Source organism: Anolis carolinensis, chromosome 2 (genome assembly GCF_035594765.1).
Source record: "Anolis carolinensis isolate JA03-04 chromosome 2, rAnoCar3.1.pri, whole genome shotgun sequence".
NCBI lineage: Eukaryota > Metazoa > Chordata > Lepidosauria > Squamata > Dactyloidae > Anolis > Anolis carolinensis.
Window position 1 is genome coordinate 234,346,562 of NC_085842.1, and position 24,726 is coordinate 234,371,287.

Genomic DNA, 24,726 nt, shown 5'->3' on the forward strand with positions numbered 1-24,726 from the left:
CTTGGTGTAAACCTTGGCTCCTCGAAGCCGGTCCAGTAGATCCGAGATTAAGGGCAGGGGATAGCTGTTCCGCTTGGTGATATTGTTCAATGCTCTATAGTCCACCACCAAGCGTAATTCCCCTGACTTCTTCTTCACAAACATCACTGGGGAGGCGGCTGGGGATTGAGAGGGTCTGATGAATCCCTTGCGAAGGTTTGTCTCTAGGAATTCCCTGAGAGCTTCTTGCTCTGGTTCAGTCAGGGAGTAGAGATGCCCTCGCGGGATCGGGGCCCCCTCCACCAAGTCAATGGCACAGTCATAAGGTCTATGTGGGGGTAATTTTTCGGCTTCTTTCTCATTGAATACATCCCAATACTCGGAGTACTTCTTTGGCAAGGTGATGATGGGCTCGGTGTCTGTGGCATGGCAGACCTTGGCTACGAGGCAATGGTTTTGGCAGTACGGTGAAGCAAACTGCAGTTCTCTGTTGGACCAGGAAATGTTAGGGTCGTGGAGAGTCAGCCATGGAATTCCCAAAATCACAGGGAAATGGGGAACCTCGGTAACAAAGAAGGAAATCTCTTCCATATGTTCCCTTATCCACATCCTGGTGGGTTCCGACCACTGACTTACGGGGCCCGTCTTGAGGGGGCGGCCGTCTATGGCTTGCACCACACGGGCATTCTTGAAATCATGATATTGTAATCCCAGAGAGTCGGCATACTCTCTATCAATGAAATTGTTGGTAGCTCCAGAGTCTATCATGGCGTGGATCATGACGGGTCCCCTTTTTGCTGACCATAATGTGACCACGAGAAGGAACAGGACCCCGGTTGGCGGCTCTTGAATGGATTTTTTGACCGGGTTGGCGAGCCTCTCTACACCCGGTCGTTGGCTTCCCCCGCCGGCTGTGTGCCAGTCGGCTCAGACGCCTTCGTCTCCGTGGAGGACGCCGCCGCAAGACGGGCGGCAGGCTTCCCTTTGGCTGGGCACTCTCTGGCGAAGTGGCCCCCGTTTCCGCAGTACCAACAGAGGTTTAAGCGTTGACGACGGGCCTTCTCGGCGGCATCTAGTCTGGGACGCACATTGCCCAACTGCATCGGCACCTCCTCGCCTCCTCTGGGGTATGGGGTTGGCGGTGGGGGTCTCCACACTGGACGTGGCTGAACGCTGGCGGGAGCGGGGGGTTTTGCCCCGGCTCTACTGCCCTGGCCTCGAACCCACTGTTTCCTGTTGGCAATCATGACTTCAGCCCGTAAACATTGATCAATGAGTGCCTCGAGGGTCTGGGGAGGATCCACCTTGGAGATTTCTTCCAGCATTTCAATGTTGAGACCCTCCCGGAATTGTCCTCTGAGGGCTACATCGTTCCAGCCGGTGTTGTGGGCCAGCACTCGGAACTCGGCTATATACTGAGACATAGGTCTGTCTCCTTGGAAAAGGCGACGGAGTTTGTGACCGGCTGCCTCCAAATTGTCCTCGATTCCCCAAGTCTCCTTGAGGTGGTCCAAGAAGTGTTGCGCTGATCTTAGGTGTGGAGAGGCTTGGTCGAACAGTGCCGTCGCCCAGTTGGCCGCTGGCCCGTCTAGAAGACTGTAAACCCACGCCACTTTGATGTCTTCTTGGGGAAACTCGGCATCACGGGCCTCTAGATAAGCTTGACATTGGCGACGGAAAACATGAACCTTAGAAGCTTCTCCAGTAAACTTGGTAGGCAACGCCATGGCCGGGAGGCGGATTCCGCGCTCCCGCAAGCCCTTTATTTCTCCATCCTGGGCGTTGAGTCTGTCGCGGATGCGATCCACTTCGTCCTTGCTGATGGTGTAGCTCAGTGGCTGCCCACCGGGCACGGTTCCGGTAGACATTCTGGCCGAGGTTAATTGGTGCTTAGGGTGGCGGAGTCAAACTGTCACGACCCCAGCTACAGAGCACCAATAACCATACGCAGAGGCCAGATTCTAACTAATATCTTTATTAAGGAAATATATAAGGTTAATAAAAACAAATGTAAAAGTTAGTTCAGAAGCGGACCTTTCAGGAAAGGTCAAAATTAGTCCCAAAAAGCAATGTCCAATAAGAAATATTATGGTCCAAAGTTGTAATCCAATAACCGAAACACTCACTTTGCCAGGCAAAGTGAGGGGAGATGACAAGGTCCTTTAGTCCATAAACTTGAGCAAGGCTAGGAAATAACTTGATACTTGAAACAAGGCTTAAAACGTGGAACAAGGTAACTAGGAACAAGAACAAGGTCCGTGGAATAACTTGGTAAAATCCGTGGAACAAGGCAAGGATTAGTCCTGGGAAACAAGGCAAAGTCCGTAGATAAACAAAGGCTGGGAAGCAAGGCGAAGGCTGGATAGCAAGGCAAGGCTTGAGCAGGAGCGAGGCTTGAATCGGAGCGCGCTGTCCAGACACAACTCGCTCCGTAGGCTGACGAATTGACTCCGCGAAGTTACTACGCGGGTAAAACATCTATATAGAGTCTAACTTTCCCACCGAAGCAGTTCTCTGGGAATCAGAAACGAAAGCTAAACTCTGAGACCAGATGTTAAACTCCTTAAAGATTCTCACGAGAAGCAGTCTTAATTGGCTACATTCTTAGCTGCAATCCTCGCACTCCTGCGCGAAGCTGAATCCAAACTTCTCTGTTGTTTACAAAACTCCCGGCGCAAGAACACGGGAGAAGTAGGCTCTGGGCTTGTTTGACATACTTCTGGGAGACAACTTTCTTGCAGGTGCAAGGTTCCCAGATCTGCCTGGGAAAGATCTGGCTGAGAGGAATCCAGTTCAGACTGGGAAGGTAAAAAACCCAAGTTTTCATCTTCATCAGGAATTACAATGTCCTGAGCAGGACTACAAGGCCCATGGATCATCACATATATTGAGCTTCTGCAGCACATTGTTTTATCAAACAAAAGTGCCTGCACATCTTGCGAATGTATGAAATAAAAGACAGTATTGCACCAACTAAATGCTAACCTGTATATGTACTAATGGGCTTCCTGCAATATATATGTGTACAACATAAGTGAGCAACTATGACCTTCTGATTGTCAAAAGGTCTTTGGTTCCATAGCAGGGCATATAAGATTGCAACCTATATTGCATATACAGTAGAGTCTCACTTATCCAAGCTAAACGGGCCGGCAGAAGCTTGGATAAGCAAATATCTTGGATAATAAGGAGGGATTAAGGAAAAGCCTATTAAGCATCAAATTAGGTTATGATTTTACAAATTAAGCACCAAAACATCATGTGATACAACAAATTTGATAGAAAAAGTAGTTCAATATGCAGTAATGTTATGTTTTAATTACTGTATTTACGAATTTAGCACCAAAATATCATGATATATTGAAAACATTGACTACAAAAATGGCTTGGATAATCCAGAGGCTTGGATAAGCGAGGCTTGGATAAGTGAGACTCTACTGTAATATATTAAACATTCTTTCAATTAAAAAGCAAGTTTTACTTTAAATTATAGAACTACAGCATGTATTTTAATACTTTCATCTTTGTTCTCTCTACTTCTTTCCCCAGGTTTCCAAATTTTTGAAAATTTTACTTTTCTCTTAGCACATCAAACTACAAAACAATGTATTCCCATTAAATATACTGTAAGGTCTTTAAGTTGCCTTGAGAGATCTGTTTGGATCATAAAATGAGTATGTAAGATAGATAGATAGATAGATAGATAGATAGATAGATAGATAGATAGATAGATAGATAGATTGTAGCTTCAGTGAGCTACTATTTCACACAACTCAGCAAACCAAATGAAACTTTCCAAACAAATGCACAGCATAGTGGAGACTACAAATACATTTTCCCATAAGATAACAAAACTATTTTTTCTAGATAAATACAATTCAGAAAATCAGATTTTTTTAAAATTTTGCATTCAAAGAACAGAGTGCAGGCTAATGGTCAGAACATCAGTCTGACCTATGGGAATCTTTGTTACTTGTTAATGATGCTGAATATTTGCATAGTGTTCATCTGTCTGTAAATTTCAAAGCTGTTTTGAAGATATGAATATCTATGAAATCCCATGATGCAAATAGTATCGCCAAACACATATACTTGGCACATTTGCTTTGAGTCAATATGGCTAAAGACAGCAGATTTATCTATTAGGCACTGTCCAACTCACTGCAATGCAGGATTATAATTTTACAGACAAATGTCACCACTCTGTGGTCCAAGAGGTAAGAAAGCTATATTAGAATCACAGCTTTGGTAAAAGGATCATTGGTTAGCATTGTGGATCTCAGTCTACTACAGCTGTAAAACTCAGGGTAAGGACAATGGCCACTATAAGACAGGAATGCAGCATACAACATAAAATATTGTATTATATGACAACACCTATAAGCCTTGACTGTTGCCAGGGCCGTTGCCAGAAAAAAAATTCGGGAGGGGTTTTGAAAATTTCGGGGGGGGGGGGGGTTGAACCCCTGACCCACCCGCCCCCCGGGTTCAGACCTGTCAATATCTGCTTGAGATAGTGCCTGGAGGGACTCTTAATTTTTAGTGTCTCATAGACTTAGCATGGGGATTTGGTTAACCAATTAAAATTCATGAGTAAACCAGGTTTTTTTTTAACTTGAAAAATTTCAGGGGGGGGGGTTTGAACCCCTAAACTCCCCCCCCCCCCCCCGGCTACAGGCCTGACTGCTGCCATGTTAGCTGGAGGTGATAGGACTTGGGAGTCCAACAACACAGCAGTAGATTTTGTACTCTGGATTGGTTTACGAACTGTATAACAGAGGTCCTTTGGTCATTGACATAGGCAACTCAACAAATAAATATTCTTTAGATTAATATACCAAACAAAGGTGTGTAAGGATATAATGGGGGTGGTGAAATACTGAGTGTTGCCTTAAACTCCTTAGTGGTTCTCAGTCTGTGAGTCCCCAGATGTTTTGGTTTCAACTCCCAAAAATCCTAGCAGCTTGTAAACTGACTGGGATTTCTGGAAGTTGTAGGCCAAAACAGCTGGGAACCCACAGGTTGAGAACCACTGCCTTAGAGTAAAAGGAGAAATAAGAATGCCAAGTAATCAAGCTTAAAAAAAAGGCAGTCAGTGACCTGGGACTTGCCATATATACTTGAGTATAAGCCAAGGTTTTCAGCCCTCTTTAGGGCTGAAAATGTGCCCCTCGGCTTATACTCAAGTGAGGGTCCTGGTGGGAAGGCATGGGGCTGAAAGAAGCCATTCTTTTAGCCTCATTCCTTCCTGCCAGGACCCCCACCTCTCCGCACAGCAACCCAGCTGGGAGAGCGAAGGAGAGACGGCAGCCTTCTTCTTCTCTCTCGGCAGCGAACCAGCTGGGTTGCTGTAGGAGAGTGGCGGCGAGACAGAGCATTTTCTTCTTCTACCCACTTACAACAACCCAGCTGGGTTGCTGTGGGAGAGTGGAGGAGAGGCAGAGCGCCTTCCTCTTCTCCCCTCTCGCAGAGACCCAGCCATGGTCTGGCATGCCTTGAGAGAGGTGGGTTTCTCAGAGTCCTATATTGCAAGGTGTAACAAAATGGGCCTACGTTGCCAGGCTAGTATGTAGGAAATGATCTAGGCCATGGGAGAAAAGGCCCGATCCAAGCTAAAGGAGGAAGAAACAGCCCACTCCTTATATGGTAGTGGTGCCTGATTGGTGGGGGAGTGAGAGAGTTTTGCCTAGCTACAGAAGGTAGAGGGTACCAGGGAGAGAGAGATGGAGAGGAATCTGAGGAGGAGAAAGTAAGTGTCTGGAGATTGGAGGAAAGAAAAAATAAAAATAGCCTTCAGGGAGAAGTGCTACATTTTTAGAGAGCCTCAAAGGGACAAAGTGCTTATATTAAGAACCTCTGGAAAGGAGGACTGAGGGGGTTTGAAAAGCCTAATTAGTTCTCCTGTGAATGAACATAGTTCTGTGGAAGACAAAGGAACCATTTTCTTTTAAGGAAACAGCCTGATAATCTTCTGAAACCATTAAGCATCTAACCTCTCCTAATATCTGAGGAACCTTCTTGTTCTAGTTCAAATAAACTTCACAAATCTGTTTACACTTCACCACAGGTATTCAGTGTGTCTTTCTGTGCATCAATATAAGAAGGGGCCTGTTAAGTTGGAGTTTCCCTTCATTTTTGGAGTAGCTCTGTGTACTGACTCCGGTGGTTGGTGGGCCAATGGGACAGGAAAGAGTGAATGGTGTGATCATAGACCAATACATTTAGATTGGTAGCAGCAAAGTTATATTACGATGTAACTGGCGGTTGGGATTGACCGTTGTACAGGGCAATAGGGAAGGCAGCTCTTGGGATGTGGTGGTCTGTTAAAACAAAGCCAATCCCATCTCTTGTGGGAGGCCTGAGAAATACAGCAGTAGGGGAGTGGAGTGGGAAACCAGGTTCCCCATCATCCTGGCTGGGGAAAAATCAACCCAGGCACTCCTATTTATTATTTTAATAAATGTATCTATTTATTATTCTTATTATTATTCCGTTTATTATTTTACTCTGTTGTTATTATTTTTATTTTTATGATTATTATTATTCCATTTATTATTGTAGTATATTATTATTACATTTATTATATTACTTTATTTATTGTTATTACATTTTTATTTTACTCTATTGTTACTATTACATTTATTATTTTACTCAATTATTGTTATTATATTTATTATTTTACTCAATTATTATTATTATTGCATTTATTATTTTACTCTATTATTATTATTGGAAGAATGTGTAAACACATTTACACTGAAGAAGGTTAGAATAATGATTTAATCAGAGTTGGACAGTCTTATATTAAATTACAGTTTTATGTAAATATTCAAAAACACGTAACCTACTGATGCCTCAGCCTCAATTACATTGGTATCTATTTTTATTTTTGAAATTTACCAGTAGCTGCTACATTTCCCACCCTCGGCTCAATAAATTTTCTGTTTTTGTGGTAAAATTGTCTCAGCTTATATTCAGGTAGGCTTATATTCAAGTATATAGATAATCTGAAGTTTTTCTCTCAACCTCTGGCCCAGGGCTTCTTAAACCTTTTTCCATTCATGACCTCTTTCCATCTGAGAATTTTTTTCCATGACCCCACTCTGCCCAAGGCTTGCTAAACAGGCTAATTTTCCTTTTTATGAAGTACAGCTGAAGCATTTTCTAGATTGTAAACACTGCATATTATTGCTAACAGATTCATGAAATATCTAGGTGGCATTCAGAAAACTTTTACTGTTGCCAAGTTTTTTGTGATCCCAATATTGAGCTAAGGTGACCCCACCTAGGATTGGGGCCTGCAGTGCCTGAGACAAACAGTGTTTTGGATTGAGGACAATAAATATAGTGCAGCTGTTTTCTGAATGTGTATTTCTTTAAATGTATATGGAAGCAAATACTGACGGTCAAGAGGTTCTAGGCTTCAGATCATCTAAAATATTTAGAAAAAAAATCAGCTTTGACAAAATTGCTAAGAAAATGAAAAGGACAGGTATTGTTAAAGGTGCCTTTCTAGCTTAAACACTCTGGCCCAAGCACAAATGAACCATTCAAAAACTGTGAGCATGACATAACCTCTGGAAAAAGATAGCAACACATCTTCGTTTTAGGAGAAACAGAGTGAAGCACAATACTGCAGGGAAACAGCAATGGTATACAAATCTAACAAACTGCTTCAAACTTTTAAAAGCTTTTCATAAATATCTTGTAGAAATATCTGTGTTGAAGACTTTATGATCTCACTGCTGAGGTGGTCCTTTCTAACATCAATTTTGAATCAAAGTTTCATGTTTTTAAAGCCTACATTTGCAAACATACAGCTTCAAAGACAAAAAAGACTCCCAGTGGTTTCAGGCTGGATATTCAGCTGTTTCAGGCAGACTACATGCATGTTTCTGGGGAGAGCTGAATATTCATTATTTTATACAGCCTTAACACAAAGGTCATTTTTTTCATATATACTCCATAAACTATTTTAAAAGAGCAGGAAGTATTGACAGTGTGCTATACTTACTGCCCTTTATCACAATTTTAGGTATTAAGACAAATGACTCTAAATTCACTTAGAGAACACATAAGTAAAAAAAAACCCTTACAATTTAATCCACATATATATTCAAAGTTGGATAAGGAATGATATGGTGAAATAAAGATGAGGAATTGTATTTCAGAAATGGAAACTACATAAACATGCACTGCTCTGATGGTGACAGCATTAGTACCACTAAAGATCACTGTGTATACACTTTCAGTTTGTTCACAATTATAAAAGTACAATTAAGTCAAAGCAGTTATACACGATTTAACACATTCGGACAAAGAAAAATCTGTTAAGAATTATATGAAGATGCTGTAGCGCCCTTGAGTCATTGCACTGCCACTGAAATGGTATCCCACTTGCCTTTCAATGTACCTAAGATAGCAAGAGGGGCCGTGGTGATGCAGCGGGTTAAACCACTAAGCTGCAGAACTCGCTGACCGGAAGATCAGCGGTTTGAATCCGCAGGATGGGGCGAGCTCCCGATGTTAGCATACATACGATGAAAACATACAAATGTGAGTAGGACAATAGTTATTGCTTCAGCAGGAAGGTAACAGCGCTCCATGCAGTCATACCAGCCACATGACCTAGGAGACATATGGACTTAGAACTGGAAATGAGCACCACCCCCCAGAGTTGGACTAGACTAGATTTAATGTCGAGGGGAAACCTTTACCTTTAGGTTGCTGTGAGTTTTCCGGGCTGTATGGCCATGTTCCATAAGTATTTTCTCCTGATGTTTCACCCACTTCTATGGCAGGCATTCTCAGAGGTTGTGAGGATGCCTGCCATCATTGTGGACAAAACATCAAGAGAAAATGCTTCTGGAACATGGCCATACAACCCAGAAAACTCAAAGCAACCCAGTGATTCCGGCCATGAAAGCCTTCAACAACACAACCTTTACCTTTACTAAGATAGCATACATGGCACCCTTCTTCCCATTTTATCTTAACAACCCTATCAGATAGATCAAGCTGATAGAGAGTGAATGGTCCAAATGCATCCAGTAAATTTCATGGCTGAGTGGAGACTTGAAAGTGGATCTTCCAAGTCCCCATCCAACAAACTAACCATTGGCTAGGGATCATCTTACATTGTTATAGACAAAAGGCATAAAAGTTAGGAGAAGTACTATGTACCCTACCTAAACAAAACTGTAGTCTACAGTAGACTCTCAGTTAACTAGCACCTATGAAGACTGGTAAATATTCAACATCCAAATTCAAATGTAACAGCCCAATATAACTGAGTGCTATACCAAAACTGACATAAGAATTCAGAATATACAGGAAGAACCTGGAGAAATAATGACCATGATAGTGCAAAAAGCATTCACATAGCACCAAACAGTGGTTTGGCAGAATAATGTCTGAACATACACATGCATAGCAGCAACAAGCAAATTCTGAACCAGAAAATATTTTGGAAGATACATCTCCCCAGACAGCGGAAAAATGACTGCCAAAGAATTAGAAGGCCTACTACAAAGTTCCACAGGCTTTCATAAAGATTTATAATATGATGCATTTATTATCAAGAAGTGTACTTGTGCCAAACATAAGGGATTAGAGCAACTTTAAAATTAACAAAGACCATCTGTGATGAATTATCCCTGCTTTATACTATGTTTATTCAAGTATATATTCATAAGAAAATTGATCTATATTTGATAAGTAAGACAGAATCTAGCTAGAAAACACAGATTATAATTTGTTTGTATTTTAATAAATTGTCCTAATAATCTGGTGTATATAACTATTTGCATTAATCTGTTTTGGCTATATGATAAATTCTAGACAACACAAGCCCAAAAACCCGATTTAGAATATGAATCTCATTACGGTATATTCTGGTATCTAATTAGCCCGGCCCTCATCTTTTTATTGCTTAAAGATACAGGTTGAATATTCCTTATTCGAAACACTTGGGACCAGAAGTATTTTGGAGTTCAGATTTTTTTGGATTTTTGAATACCTCTATTTGCATATACCATCATAATATATTAGAGATGAGACCCAAATCTAAACATGAAATTAACATATGTTTCATATACATTTTACACACATAGTCTGAATATAATTTTATACAATAGTAATAGTTTTGTGCATGATGCAAAGTTTGCATAGTGAACCATCGAAAAGCAAATGTGCCACTATAAAAAGCATGCTCAACCTGTACCACTTGTTCATCTGCTCCTAATATCTTATATATGGCATTATAAACTCTGATTTGAGGTAAGAAGTCAAACTGAACTTGGCCTGTTTTTTCCGTTTGTTTTGATTTTTTTCTGAACTGTATTTCATCCGAAGAAGTGGAAAAACTCATGCAAAAATAAAAATCAGTTACAGTAGAGTCTCGCTTATCCAACGTAAACAGGCCGGCAGAATGTTGGATAAGCGAATATGTTGGATAATAAGGAGAGATTAAGGAAAAGCCTATTAAACATCAAATTAGGTTATGATTTTACAAATTAAGCACCAAAACATCATATTATACAACAAATTTGACAGAAAAAGTAGTTCAATACGCAGTAATGCTATGTAGTAATTGCTGTATTTACAAATTTAGCAGCAAAATATCACGATGTATTGAAAACATTGACTACAAAAATGCATTGGATAATCCATTGGATAAGTGAGTGTTGGATAAGTGAGACTCTACTGTACTTTCAACTGTGTTTCTTGGTTCCTATTTTTCCTCGATCCCTTTTTCCTTTTTATTATCTGAAGGTCTTTGCTGACACTCATCATGAACAGAAGTAGAAAACAAGTAATTTCAGGACAAGATTCCACCAGTTTGGCAGATATTAGACTACAACATATTACAGCACAGAAAGGACAAATATAAAACATGTATGCAAAATGAAGTAACAATAAAAGAGAGGTAACATGTATCATGTTTGGTGTCTATAAAATGATCTCTACATGCATCATCAAATAGGTATATGATGTAGCATTAAGAGTAATGTTTAATACATATTTTTCACTCTTTATTCCAACAGTTTTAAACAGTGTGACACTGTACCATTGATTCAATATCCAGTTTCGCTTCCCTATGCTCCAAGAAACATGGCTTAAGCCAGAACAGTTTCAGATGCCATTGAATTTACCTAATGAACTTACAATACTCCCAGCATTCATTTGACCTAACAGTTCACTGCTACAGCTACCACAGGAAGTGCCACAAAGCTGCAATTAATCATTTCTGTTCACAGGGCAAAGTTGCAGTTGTGTGCCACCCTACCAAAGATCCGAATCAAGTCAAACTAATAATGCCTTTTGACCTTTATGGTCACTGTGCCTGAAATGTTAAGTTCTTATTTCTCAAATGGACTGTCTCCTTTCTGAAGCTGTGTGTAAAACTAGTTAAATAAACACAGTTTTATGGACATCTAATATCACACAGTTTTAATTCTTCCACTAATAGTGCTTTGCATTTGAGCATGAATCTATTGCTGAGTGCGTTAGATCTATGTGATGCTTTACTAGTGTCTATCTTCTATTAAAGGATCCATCCGGCTTTCGATTTGTTACTTTTGACTTATGTTGAAGTGTTCCATTAATTATGAAAAAATCAGTATTTCTATTGGAAAATAAGTCTCAAAGTGTTAAAAGCAGAATATCCCCTACCCCTATAAGCATATGTATTAGGGAATCTGTACTCTTCCATGTGGTGCTGATTTCCTATGATTTCCAGCTTTCATAAGATGATGGAAACTGTAGTCCAAAAACTCTGGAGACGAGGGTATGCAAATATTACCAACCCTTCCCACAAACAAATCTTGTCAAGATAAGGAAACCCAAAGTTAGGTCCACCGTAAGTTGGAAACGACCTATAGACATACAAGAATAGTTTATTATTTGAATTAAAATTGTGTGATTTGAGACTATGAAGGTACTTTCTACTGAGTGTGACTTTGTTACATTCAGCTCAGCACTTCTATTCTTACTTGCAGCATTATAGGTTTTCATGAGTGTGTGTTTCTACTCCTGTCTGATATCCTTTAGTGAACTTCCTACATCAATACAGAGACCATTCCATCTATGAAAATCTATTTTTAAGGCATATGCCACAACACTCTATTTCCAATATACAGTGTTCCCTCACTTATCATGGGGGTTACGTTCCAGGACCACCTGCAATAAATGAAAATCCGCGAAGTAGGGACACTATCTTAATTTTAATATTTATACCTTATTTTAGTAGTTATGTGGCCTTTCTCTCCTTCGCAAGCCCATTTTGCACTGTAGTTGTTTTAGTTTGGTGAGGCAGGCAGCAATTTGGCAGAGAAGGCTGTAAATATGCAACACCCAGGATTCCCGGGGAGCCAGTGAAGACTTCCCGGAAGAGGTGTGGGAGTGCATGTGCAAAAGGCAGGTGCCACCGCTACCTAGTCCTCCATGAGTTGCTTTGTGTTGTTTAATTGGTTAGTTTGATAGGTACCACTTTTTGATTGGATAGCATTAAGGTCCAAGGCATTCTGAGAGTGCCTTGGACCATAAAAAACTTGTGAAACAGCAAAGGTGAGAAAAGCGCACTGCGAAGTAGTGAGGGAACGCTGTATCTCCAGACAGAGGTAATATGCGATCAGACAGGATACATGTGCATAAAAATATGGAAAATACAGAAAATTTCAAGAAGCACTGTCATGTATCTACTTGCTTTGTGAAGAATACAATATCCTTGATGCAATTGAGGGGGGGGAGGTATATTCTGAACTGGAGGAGAATTTACAGCCATTAAGATGCCACTCAGTTGTCTAGGAGCCCCCAGTGGCGCAGTGGATTAAACTGCTGAGCTGCTGAACTTGCTGTCTGAAAGGTTGGCGATACAAATCCGGGAAGTGGGGTGAACTCCCACTGTTAGCTCTAGCTTCTGCCAACCTAGCAATTTGAAAACATGTAAATGTGAGTAGATTAGTAGGTACCGTTCCAGAGGGAAGATAATGGTGCTCCATGCAATCATGTCGGCCACATGACCTTGGAGGTGTCTACGGACAACACCGGCTCTTCAGCTCAGAAATGGAGATGAGCACCAACCCCCCAGAGTCGGACACGACTGGACTTAATGTCAGGGGAAAACATTTACTTTTACCATAGTTGTCTAAAATATTATGTATTGGTACAATGAGGTCATAAGCATATAATACATTAACATGTGTAATGGGTCTCATCAAACTTTATAAGACTCAAATATGCAATACAAGCCCTGTATATCCATAGGGGATATGTTCCTGAATTTACTGTGGAAACAGAAAACTGCAGATAATAGTAAACTCTATTGAAATGATTGACTTCCTCTCCAGAAATTTGCTAGGGCATCTCTATGATAACCAGAATTGCCTGGAGGACCTAGAAAATTTCTAAAGAAAACATATTTTGTAGGATGTGAGTAGGTGAAACTGTGGGTACTGGTCCCATGAGGATCACGGTCGTAGTGCATGTACAAAAATAAATGAATAAACAAGCACTTTCAATGCTCTGAAACAGGCAGAAATATCTACACAATAGGTATCCTGCTACTGAAACACTGTCACCAACTGTTATGTTCAGTAATCTTTTACAGAACAGTTTGTGCATCTAGCATCAATGTATGCATTGCACTATCATCTCCAATTTCTGTTTTGTTTTTTGGTACTACGACAAATTAAGTGAAGCTTTGTGAGGGAGGCAATCTTATACGCTCATTTTAGAACTAATAATTCATTTAGTCTTACTTGTAGGAGAGCCTACTATTAATTCTTGGTACCAGTGTTTGGTGCAGATGACATTGGAAGAGATTCTCCCACTCGAACTGCTGTTTTGTGGAAGTGCCTTTGAGAAACTGTATCCCATGGAGGTGACAAAAGATACAGCTTTAGAAGTAAATGACCAATGAAAAATATGTCGCCAGAGCCGCATTGGCACTCACCCAAGAGTTCCTAAAGAGCTCATACGTGAAATTGCTGATCTTTTAACAAAAATATGCAACTTATCACTAAAATAAATCTCCTTCACAAAGGACTGGAAGGTAGCCAATGCAGCATCCATTTTTTTAAAAAAGGATCCAGGGGGGAATCCACATAATTACAGACTAGTCAGCCTAACATCTGTCCCAGATAAATTCATGGAAAACAGGGGGTCCCCTAAGGATCTGTATTGGGACTGGTGCTATTTAACTTATTCATAAATGATCTGGAGTCAGGGGAGAACAATAAGAGAGGCAGACTTGCAAATGACACCAGTTATTCGGGATAATACAACATCTTGCAGACATTGCAAGAGTTTCAAAAGACTATCGCCAGATTGTTTGAATGTGCAAGCAAATGGTTATATTTTTAAAGACTCTAAAATCAGTATTTGAACACTGATACAGACACATTCTGACTATATATAACTGGTGTAGATTAACTGTGGACACGCAGATGATGGGCCCTTAAGGTCACAGTAGATAATGCATTGAAAAGGGCAAGGTAAAAGTCAGAAACTGTTGAGCAGAGTTGAAAATAAGTAAGTATCACATTACTATCTCAGAACTGGCAAAGAGGTAGAAACAATAATTAAAGTGATGCAAGCTGAGCCATTTTTAACATGAAAAATACTTATAATGTCAGAGTTTTTACAGATACACAAAAGAGCCATTGTTTACCAATAAACAACATTATTAATAATTTTGTGCATGGACCAAAGTTTGTATACACTGAACCGTCAGAAAACAAAGATGGACAATATGGAATTTTGGAATTCTGAATAAGAGATGTTAAACCTGTATTCCTGAAAGAAAAAGTGTGAAATCCAATAAACATATGCATTTAAAATTTTCATACAGAGACCTGCATAGGTATCATTACAGATTCCTGCCAAGAACTCAGTATTGCTTGAATTCACTTGTCAATTATACACTTGGTGATATTCTCAGGCATATACCCCACAACTATGAAGATAACTCATCATCTTAGGCAAGTCACTGCTTCAGTCTCGTTTCAATTACTGATTTGTTGGGAGGATAAATTTCAATACTGCAGCATTATGTCAGGATACATACAGAGCAGTGGGTAGAAACACTGTGTAACTGCTTCCAAATAAGTCAACATGAGAAGCCAGGTTTGCAATCATCTCATAAATCCTGGCATGGGAGCATTTAATCATGATTTCTGCTTTGAACATTATTGGGAATCTTTAACTGCTCAAACCTGGCTTGTTTTGCTGCTTGGCAAGAAGAGGAATCAAATGAGGGGGACTGGAGTGTCTGCATGTATTATGGGATCTTGGTATCTACTGGGTTTGATCCCAGAACTCCCTATGGATATCTACATTCTGGATGTTCAAGTCAGGCCAGGAGAGAAGACAATTGGGCACATGCTGCTCGCCCCATCCTTATGCCGGGAGGAAGGCGAGACATGCGGCAACTGCCCCATCTTCCTTCCGATCCTCCTTCCCCGATTCTCGGGCTGTCCTCTTATAGGGCCAGACATGCGGTGGCTGTGATTGCTCCGTAGAGTTCTCTGCGCCTGCATGCTTTCCTCAAGCCATCCTCCCAGCATAAGGATGGAACTGCTTGCACCATCCTTATGCCAGGAAGAGGGCAAGACAAACAGTGGTTGAGAGTATTCCAGAGGGCTCTCAGCTGCTGTGTGCATTCCTCCCCCATCTTTCCTGCCAAGAGGACAGGAAAAATGAGGAGGGCCTGAGGTAAGTGCTCAAGGGGCCGCATCCAGCCCCCGGCCCTTACTTTGCCCATGCCTGAGTTAGCGCCTGGGGCAAGTTACTCTTTGGGACCACAACACAGAATCCTGGGAACTTTGCCCAAACTCTGCTCCAAGGTGAGAGAACCATACCACTCCACCTTGTTATGGATGTAGCTTAAATCCCAGAGTTCATGCATTAAGGTTTGACTCCCAAGTAAGACAGACACTTGAACTTTCTCTATGGCTCTTCTCAAGTGACATACGGGTGACAATAAAGGAGTAGGACTAGAATAAAGGAGTGACAGAGTGAAAATTGAAATGGCTCCCCAACCTTTAGTGGCTGTCTCAGGATTCAGAAATAATGCTGTCTGACACCACCTTATAGCTCAATGCTGTGGAATACTGTGAATTGTAGTTGGATAAGTTTCTCTTATCCAAAATGCTTCGGACCAGAAGTAGACATTGGAGGGGGGCTTGTATTTTGGAATACTTATATTTGCATAGACTTGGTCCTCCTTAACCAAATTCTGCATCCATGGATTGCACTTGAAAATGTCCCCCCCCTCCCCCTGGCCAAATGTCCAGGAACCAAATCCCAACAGATACCAATTGGACCTAAGTCTTAATAAGAAACTGATTTATATTTCAGATATATCTTACAACAGTTTTACGAACTGTGCATTGCAACACATTAGAGTATCAGCTGCAGTGTATAGGTCACACAGATGTAACATGAAACTTCTGAGGGTCCCTCCAGACAGGCCCTATATCCCAGGATCTGATTCCAGATTTTCGGTTTATCCCAGATTATCTAGCCGTGCAGACTCATACAATCCAGTTTAAAGAAAAAATCCTAAGATCAGATCCTGGGATATAGGGTCTGTTTGGAAAGGCCCTGAGTGTATGTGAAATAAGCAATAAATCATATATTTAAAAAAATATATACATATATATAAATGAAAGGTTTTCATGAGATATGTTGTATCCCCATACATTTTGTTGTTACAATTTATATATGTGTCCATATCTCTTATATTGATTTTTCTTTTAAACCTCCAGTTTGCTAAGAAAACTGAACTGTGTCGCGAAAAGGAATTACTGTGTTGTGTTTCACCATGAAATGCTCTGCCTTACATTGCCTGGAGGCAACTGCATACAGTATTTCAACAACTGTGTGCCTAAAACAAAGCTTGGGTACTCAAAGGCTTTCATGGCCGGAATCACTGGGTTGCTGTGAGTTTTCTGGGCTGTATGGCCATGCTCCAGTTTTCTGGGCTGTATGGCCATGCTCCAGAAGCATTCTCTTCTAATGTTTCATCCACATCAATGGCAGGCATCCTCAGAGGTTGTGAGGTCTCTTGGAAACTTGGCAAGTGGGGTTTATGTATCTGTGTAATGTTCAGGGTGGAAGAAAGAGCTCTTGTCTGTTTGAGGCAAGTATGAATGCTACAATTGGCCACCTTGATTAGCATTTAATGGCCTTGCAGATTCAAAGCCTGGCTGCTTCCTGCCTGAGGGGATCCTTTGTTGGGAGGTGTTTGCTGGCCCTTATTGTTTCTTGTCTAGAATTCCCCTGTTTTTTAGTGTTGTCCTGATTTTAGAGGGTTTTTAAAATACTGGTAACTAAATTTTGTTCATTTTCATGGCTTCTTCCTTTCTGTTCAAATTGTTCCCATGCTTGTGGATTTCAATGGCTTCTCTGTGTAGTCTGACATGGTGGTGGTTGTTGGAGTGATCCAGCATTTCTGTGTTCTCAAGTAATATGCTGTGTCTACACAGAGAAGCCATTGAAATCCACAAGCATGTGGACAATTTGAACAGAAAAAAAGCATGAACATGACAAAATCTGACTGCCAGTATTTAAAAAAACAGTAAATAAAGAATACCACTCTGAAAACAGGGGAAATCCAGAGATGAAATAACCAGGGCCAGCTAACACCTCCCAACAAAAAATTCCCTCAGGCAGGAATCTGCCAGGCTTTGAAGCTGCAAGGCTATTAAATGCTAATCAAGGTGGCCATTTGCAACATCCACACTTGCCTCAAACAGACAAGAGTTAATTCTTCTACCCTGAACATTACACAGATACATAAACCCCACTTGCCTAGTTTCCAACAGACCTCAGGTGAAATGTCAGGAGAGAATGCTTCTGGAACATGGCCATACAGCCTAGAAAACTCACATCAACCCAAAGTTTGGGTACACTGGCCCATCAGAAAGCAGAGCTATCACTATCTCAACCAGTTTAAGCAAATAATGAATTTGCAAAACATACATATTGAGCTCTCTAGATATTTGGGCAAACTTTGGCCCTCCAGGGGTTTTGGACTTCAACTCCCACAATTCCTACCGGCTGTTAGGAATTGTGGGAGTTGAAGTCCAAAACCCCTGGAGGGCCCAAGTTTGCCCATGCCTGTCCGAAGGTGCAGGAGAGAGCAATAAGCAGCAAGGAAGAATCTTCTGCGCAGCCGCAGTGGTTCCCGAACGTGACGCCTCCAACTTCATCGGACTTCAACTCCCAGAAGCCTCACCAAGCTTGGCCGATAGCTAGGAATTCTGGGAGGTGAAGTCCAAAACGACTGAGGGAACCCTGCCAGAGCTAGAGAGGAGCTTCCCTTCCTTCCTTCCCCGCCTCGCTACCGACCTGGCACTGGCTCAGCTCCTCATGGAGGCTCCTGACTTCTTCCTCCAGCTTCGGGACCCGGGAGGCTGCAGAAGGCGGCTCCATGGGAGGCTGGGAGGGGTGGGGGGGTCTATATTTTCATTCCTTCCCCATATTACCGCGTTCCTGCCTCAGCGAGGGGGCCGTTGAGGCGCAAACAAGCGCGGGGAGGAAAATCGAAAAGCCGGCGGCGAACCAATGAGAGGAACGGGTTCGCCTAAGCCCCGCCTCCTCCTCCCTGCCATTCATCTCCACTTTGGTTTAACTTTGCGACTGGAAGGACGAGGGGGAAACATTAAGCGTGCGGGCGGCGCTAAGGAACAAAATAAAAAGCACGCTCGGCGGTTGAGGAAAGGCAAGAAGGGGAGGGATGATGCCTCCTTTCTTTAAACTTCGCGCCTCAAGTTCGCGCTCCTTTCCTTGCTTCTTTTCTCCAAGCCTAAAGGCCCTTCCACACAGCCCTATATCCCAGAATATCAAGGCAGAAAATCTCACAACATCTGCTTTGAACTGGGTTATCAGAGGCCACACTGCCATACATTCCAGTTCAAAGCAGAAATGGTGGGATTTCCTACCTTGATATTTTGGGTTACAGTGTTCCCTCACATATCGCTGGGGTTAGGTTCCAGGACCATCCGCAATAAGTGGAAATCGGCGAAGTGGGGACACTATATTTATTTTAATATTCATACATTATTTTAGTACAGTAGAGTCTCACTTATCCAAGCTTCACTTATCCAAGCTTCTGGATAATCCAAGCCATTTTTGTAGTCAATGTTTTCAATATATCATGATATTTTGGTGCTAAATTCATAAATACAGTAATTACAACATGGCATTATTTCGTATTGAACTACTTTTTCTGTCAAATTTGTTGTATAACATGATGTTTTGGTGCTTAATTTGTAAAATCCTAACCTAATTTGATGTTTAATAGTCTTTTCCTTAATCCCTCCTTATTATCCAACATATTTGCTTATCCAACATTCTGCCGGCCTGTTTATGTTGGATTTAAAACATCGACTACAAAAATGCATTGGATAATCCAGAACGTTGGATAGGCAAGTGTTGGATAAGTGAGACTCTACTGTAGTCTTTTAGAGTATATTGAAAAACTGCGAAACAGCAAATCTGCATAAAGCGAACCGCGAAGTAATGAGGGAACACTGTATATGGCTATGTGGATTCGTCTGGATCAACATGCAAAGGAATCTTGTAGCACCTTTCTGGCTTCCCTGGGCAGGGAGTTCCAGAGTTATGTTGCAGCCACCAAGAAGGAAGGCCCGCTCTCTCGTTCTTCAGAGGCCGACCCACATAACATGCAGTACAGTCATCCAGACAGGATGTAACAGGTGTACCACCATGGCCAGATCTGGCTTCCCAAGGAACGAACACAACTGGTGCACAAGTTTTAATTGTGCAAAGGCCCTCCTGGCCACTGCCAATACTTGGGCCTCCAGGTTCCGAGCCCAGTCTAAGAGGTCCCCCAAACTGTGGACCTGTGTCTTCAGGGGAAGTGTGACCCCATCCAGCACAGGCTGAATCCATTTTCCCTGGTCTGCCTTCCGACTGACCAGGAGTACCTCTGTCTGGTCTGGATTAAGTTTCAATTTGTTTGCCTCATCCAGTCCATTACTGATGACAAGCACCGTTTTAGGATCAGGACAGCTTCCTTGGTTTTAGATGGAAAGCAGTAGTCAAGTTGGACGTCATCTGCATATAAGTGGCACCAAACTCCAAAACTCAGGATGACCTCTCTCAGTGGTTTCATGTATATGTTAAACAGCATGGGGGCAAAATGGAACCCTGAGGAACCCTAGTCAACGGCCATGGGTTCGAACACCCATGGCACCACCTTCTGGGTACGGCTCTCCAGAAAGGCCCAGAGCCACTGTAAGATAGTCCCATCTCAGCAAGACGGGCCAGAAGCATATCATAGTCAATGGTATCAAAAGCCGCTGAGAGGTCCAGGAAAACCAACAGGGACACACTCCTCTGTCTCTTCGTTGATCATCCACTAAGGCGACCAAAGCTGTCTCTGTTCTATAGCCAGGCCTGAAACCAGATTGAAATGGATCTAGATGATCTGTTTCATCCAGAAATCCCTGTTGGTTATTCTACCAACTTTGTCCTCTCAGTCTCTTAAGGTGCTACAAGATCTCTGCATACGTTCGGTTTTTCTATGTACAGTAGAGTCTCACTTATCCAACATAAATGGGCCGGCAGAACGTTGGATAAGCGAATATGTTGGATAATAAGGAGAGATTAAGGAGAAGCCTATTAAACATCAAATTAGGTTATGATTTTACAAATTAAGCAGCAAAACATCATGTTTAACAACAAATTTAACAGAAAAGGTAGTTCAGTATGCAGTAATGCTACGTAGTAATCACTGTATTTATGAATTTAGCACCAAAATATCACGATGTATTGAAAACATTGACTACAAAAATGTGTTGGATAATCCAGAACATTGGATAAGTGAATGTTGGATAAGTGAGACTCTACTGTATTGTTTTTGCAATTTGACACCACTATAAGTGCCATGGCTCAATGCTATGGAATCCTGGGAGCTGTAGTTTTGCAAGATCTTTAGCCTTCTCTACCAAAGAGTGCTGGGGCCTTTCCAAACTACATCTCCCAGGATTCCACAGTATTGAGCCATGGCGTTAATTCCACAGTGGATGGAAAGATCTCAGTGCAGCTTATTAAAAAGCACTGAAATGAGTTACAAATTTTAATAGAATAAAAGAAATTAATAGAAAACCTTGCCTCTGTAATAAGTGTGGTGTCAGGTTCAGAGTACATTGTCACAAGCTGCCACAAAGATGCATTTTAAAAGGATTTATTTTTCATGTCAGGAGCGACTTGAGAAACTGCAAGTCGCCTTTGGTGTGAGAGAATTGGCTGTCTGCAAGGACGTTGCCCAGGGGGCGCCCCGATGTTTTTGATGTTTTTACCATCCTTTGGGAGGCTTCTCTCATGTCCCCACATGGAGCTGGAGCTGATAGAGGGAGCTCATCCGCGTGTTGGATTCAAACCAGCAACCTTCAGGTCAGCAACTCAACCTTCAAGTCATCAGTCCTGCTGGCACAAGGGTTTAACCCACTCTCCTACAGTATAATATTTCATTAAAGGAATGAACACAGTTCAAAGACAAATGCAAAGCCTCATCTTGGATACTATTAAGGACTGCTACACCCCAGAAAGAAATTAATTGTCAGGATGGTGATAGAAGGGCTCGCAGCAAACAACACTGCGGCTTAAACTGTATGTCCCAACCCCAAATGGGGCCCCTTTTGTTCAATGTTGGGGGTCATGAGAAACTTGGCAAAAGTACAAAATGTTCTGAAGTCACCTAGTGGCTGTTTTAGATATTTACATGAAAGTGCAGTGTTTACAATGGACTCTGGAAGATGCTTCAGCTATGCTTCATAAAAAGAAAAAGAAAAGCTTTTATAGCAAGCCTTACAAATGTTGGTTGTGGAGAAAAACTTCAAGAAACCCTGGTCTCTTTTATTTTTCCTTAGCACAGACTCAGCCAGTCTCTTTCCCAACAATTACCTACCTAATTGCCTTGGCAAAAAGAGCAGAAATGGGGAAGTGATCATGGTGTCTCCCCTGCCAGGTAAGTATATTTATTACCTGTAGAAAAATTGCAGATTTTGCCTTTATCTTAGTGCTACTAACCTTATTTATATCCCTCTTTTTCTCAAAACTCAAATACAATATTGATAAAATGGAGGGCTAATATTAAAATGGAATTAAAATATCAATAGCATTGAAACAACTTAAAGTCTACCCTTCAAATAAATGAAAAATGTAAAACAGTACAATTGCGCAGCATTGTTGATTGAACATAAAGGTATAACAAGCTCTGTGTTGGTTGAATCCCTTGAATTTCACAGGGTTTTCTCAGGCAAGGGATACTGAGAGAGTTTGCCAATTCCTTCCTCTGAAATATAGTGCACAGCACTTGGTTTGCATTGGCTGTCTCCCATCCAAATATTAACCAGAACTGTCTCTACTTAGCTTCCAAGACCAGAAGGGATCTGGTGCCTTTAGGATATTTGGCTCTGTATAATAAGCTACGCTGATTGGTGGATAAGCATGAATGATTTAATATTTTCTTCAGACCATTGAACTGAAACATTGCAAGATATTTTAGGAGGAATCCCATCCACCCCTCAAGCAAATGTCAATAGCAGCCATTGCCAGCATACTGCAACAGTTGGATGCGATACCAAATAAACCTGTACTAAAAGGGATCCAGGTATGATGGAATAGTACCAACTGAAGAGACTGCTTCCATAGACTCCATGATTTTCTCTTTAATTCATAGCAGAGATGGGGAAAGTGCAGCTTCAGCTCATGTGTGCCCCTTGAGGCACACATTGTGACATCCAGGTCTGCCACCCACACAATAAATTAGCCCAGGAATGCACAACCACCACTGCCACACACCCTCCAGCATTTCACAGATGAAAACTAGGACCAAACAGCGGAGCAATGTCATGGTATGGTAAAAATATGCCCAGGATATTAATGAAAAACATATGAAAGTGTAAGATGGCCCAAAAGTAGCAGGGGTCATTAAATGCCATACTCTTTATTTGTATGTTTGCACAACATACCTTAAAGACAACGGATCTTGGAGGCTAAGCAGAATCAGCCTTAGTTAGTGTTTGGATGGGAGACCACCAATGAAATATCAAGTAGTATAAGTTTGTTTTCAGAGGAAGAAACTGGCAAAAGCTCCTCGGTTAATTCCTTGCCTGAGAAAACCTTATTGAATTCATGGGTTGCCGACATAGATTGATAGCATCATGAAGCATATATGCACCTAGTGAAACAAGTATAATGTTATGCAGGTAACCTTCCACATCTATGGGTTTGACATTCACAGATTGGATCTTTTGATTATTCATTGGCTTGCCACCAGCTTTCCCCTCCCCGAAAAAAATGATTTCATAATAATCAAAAAGCTTTTGAGTTCTGCAAACTCCCTCAACTCCATGGAGGCAAAACCTGGACTTATGCTTGCCCTACTCCTTGTTTAAAGAGATTCCCTGTATACAAATGAGAAAAATATCTTAGATACCATATGTACATTTTCAAATATCCCGTACTTCCCCAGAATATTGTTTGCTTTAAAACATCAAAGTGCTTTTTTTGAGAAACTGCAAGTCGCTTCTGGTATGAAAGAATTGGCCATCTGCAAGGACTTTGGCCAGGGGGGCACCTGGGTGATTTATTTATTTATTTATTTATTTGCTACATCCTTTGGGAGGCTCCTCTTATGTGGAAGCTGGAGCTGACAGATGGGAGCTCACCCCGCTCCCCTGATTTGAACCACTAACCTTTTGTTCAGTAGTCCTGCTGGCACAAGGGTTTGACCCATTGTGCCACCAGGGGCTCCAATTACATGCTAGCAGAGTTGTAAGAGAAGCATGTCCAGAATAAGATATACAGTTCTTTCCTAGCCCAGTAAAAACAAATTGGCAGTAGATATGAAGTATGTGCTAGCAATTTGTATGAAATTGGAAAATCAACAGTTCAATCCTAATTGCTTTGGTCACTCAGAGGACCAAATGCATGTTTGTTTGGAATTAGTCTCATTTAATTCAGTAGAATTTTGCCACAGAAATTAGCACTAAACTTGTGAGATTTAAACTTACAAAACCCAAATAGAACATAATACATAGAGACTGTTCCCAAGTTGTGGATAAGATGGGTTCTGTAGATTTGTTCTTAAATTGAATTTGTATGTAAGTCAGAACAGGTAATTTTTAAAAGTGTAACTCCAGCCATATCTATACATATAAAAATATGATGTACATAATTAGGACCGAGTTAACATCAAAATCACTGGACCAAATGCCACCAAATTTGGTCACAATACACCAACACATCCAAGGTATGTTCTTCATTTAAAAAAAAAAACGATTGGCCTATATCTATTTTTCACTTTCCCCCCTCCCTTTTTCAATCTGGCCAACCAAGATTTCTCCTAGATATAAAACCCCCAGGCTTTGAAGCCATGAGGCTACTCCGTCCCATTCAACCTGGCCTAGCAAGGATGCCCTATGTAGAAAGCAGCTAGGCTTTTAAGCTGCAAGACTATTCAGTGTGATTCCCCTACAAAGGAAGTAGCCAGGCTTCAAAGTGGCTCTTTGATTGAGGGTGCTACCCCAGCTCACCAGACAAGGATTCCCTTAGGTATAACACAGCCAGGCATTGAAGTTGCAAAGCTATTCAATGCAACTCAACTAGACCAACAAAGGATTAACTTTGGTAAAAGGCGGCCAGACTTTGAAGCAGCAATACTACTCTGTACTATTGAAGCTGACCAACCAAAGATTCCCCTAGGTAGCA

The 24,726-nt window shown here is 41.4% G+C and overlaps 1 protein-coding gene across 5 annotated transcripts in view; it reads right to left on the reverse strand.

The window, feature by feature from the left end:
- The window catches only part of cntln (centlein), a 256,558-nt gene extending 238,025 nt beyond the window's left edge, over positions 1–18,533 (reverse strand). For 3 of the 5 annotated variants that reach the window (XM_062971885.1, XM_062971887.1, XM_062971886.1), the window contains exon 1: positions 18,334–18,532. In XM_062971885.1, coding sequence (XP_062827955.1) covers positions 18,334–18,417 — 84 coding nt within the window. In that variant the 5' untranslated portion in view covers positions 18,418–18,532. Of the gene's footprint in view, positions 1–18,333 lie in introns of all 5 variants that reach the window. The other 2 variants (XM_008103175.3, XM_008103176.3) reach the window with 2 other exon arrangements.
- Positions 18,534–24,726: the final 6,193 nt, after the last annotated feature.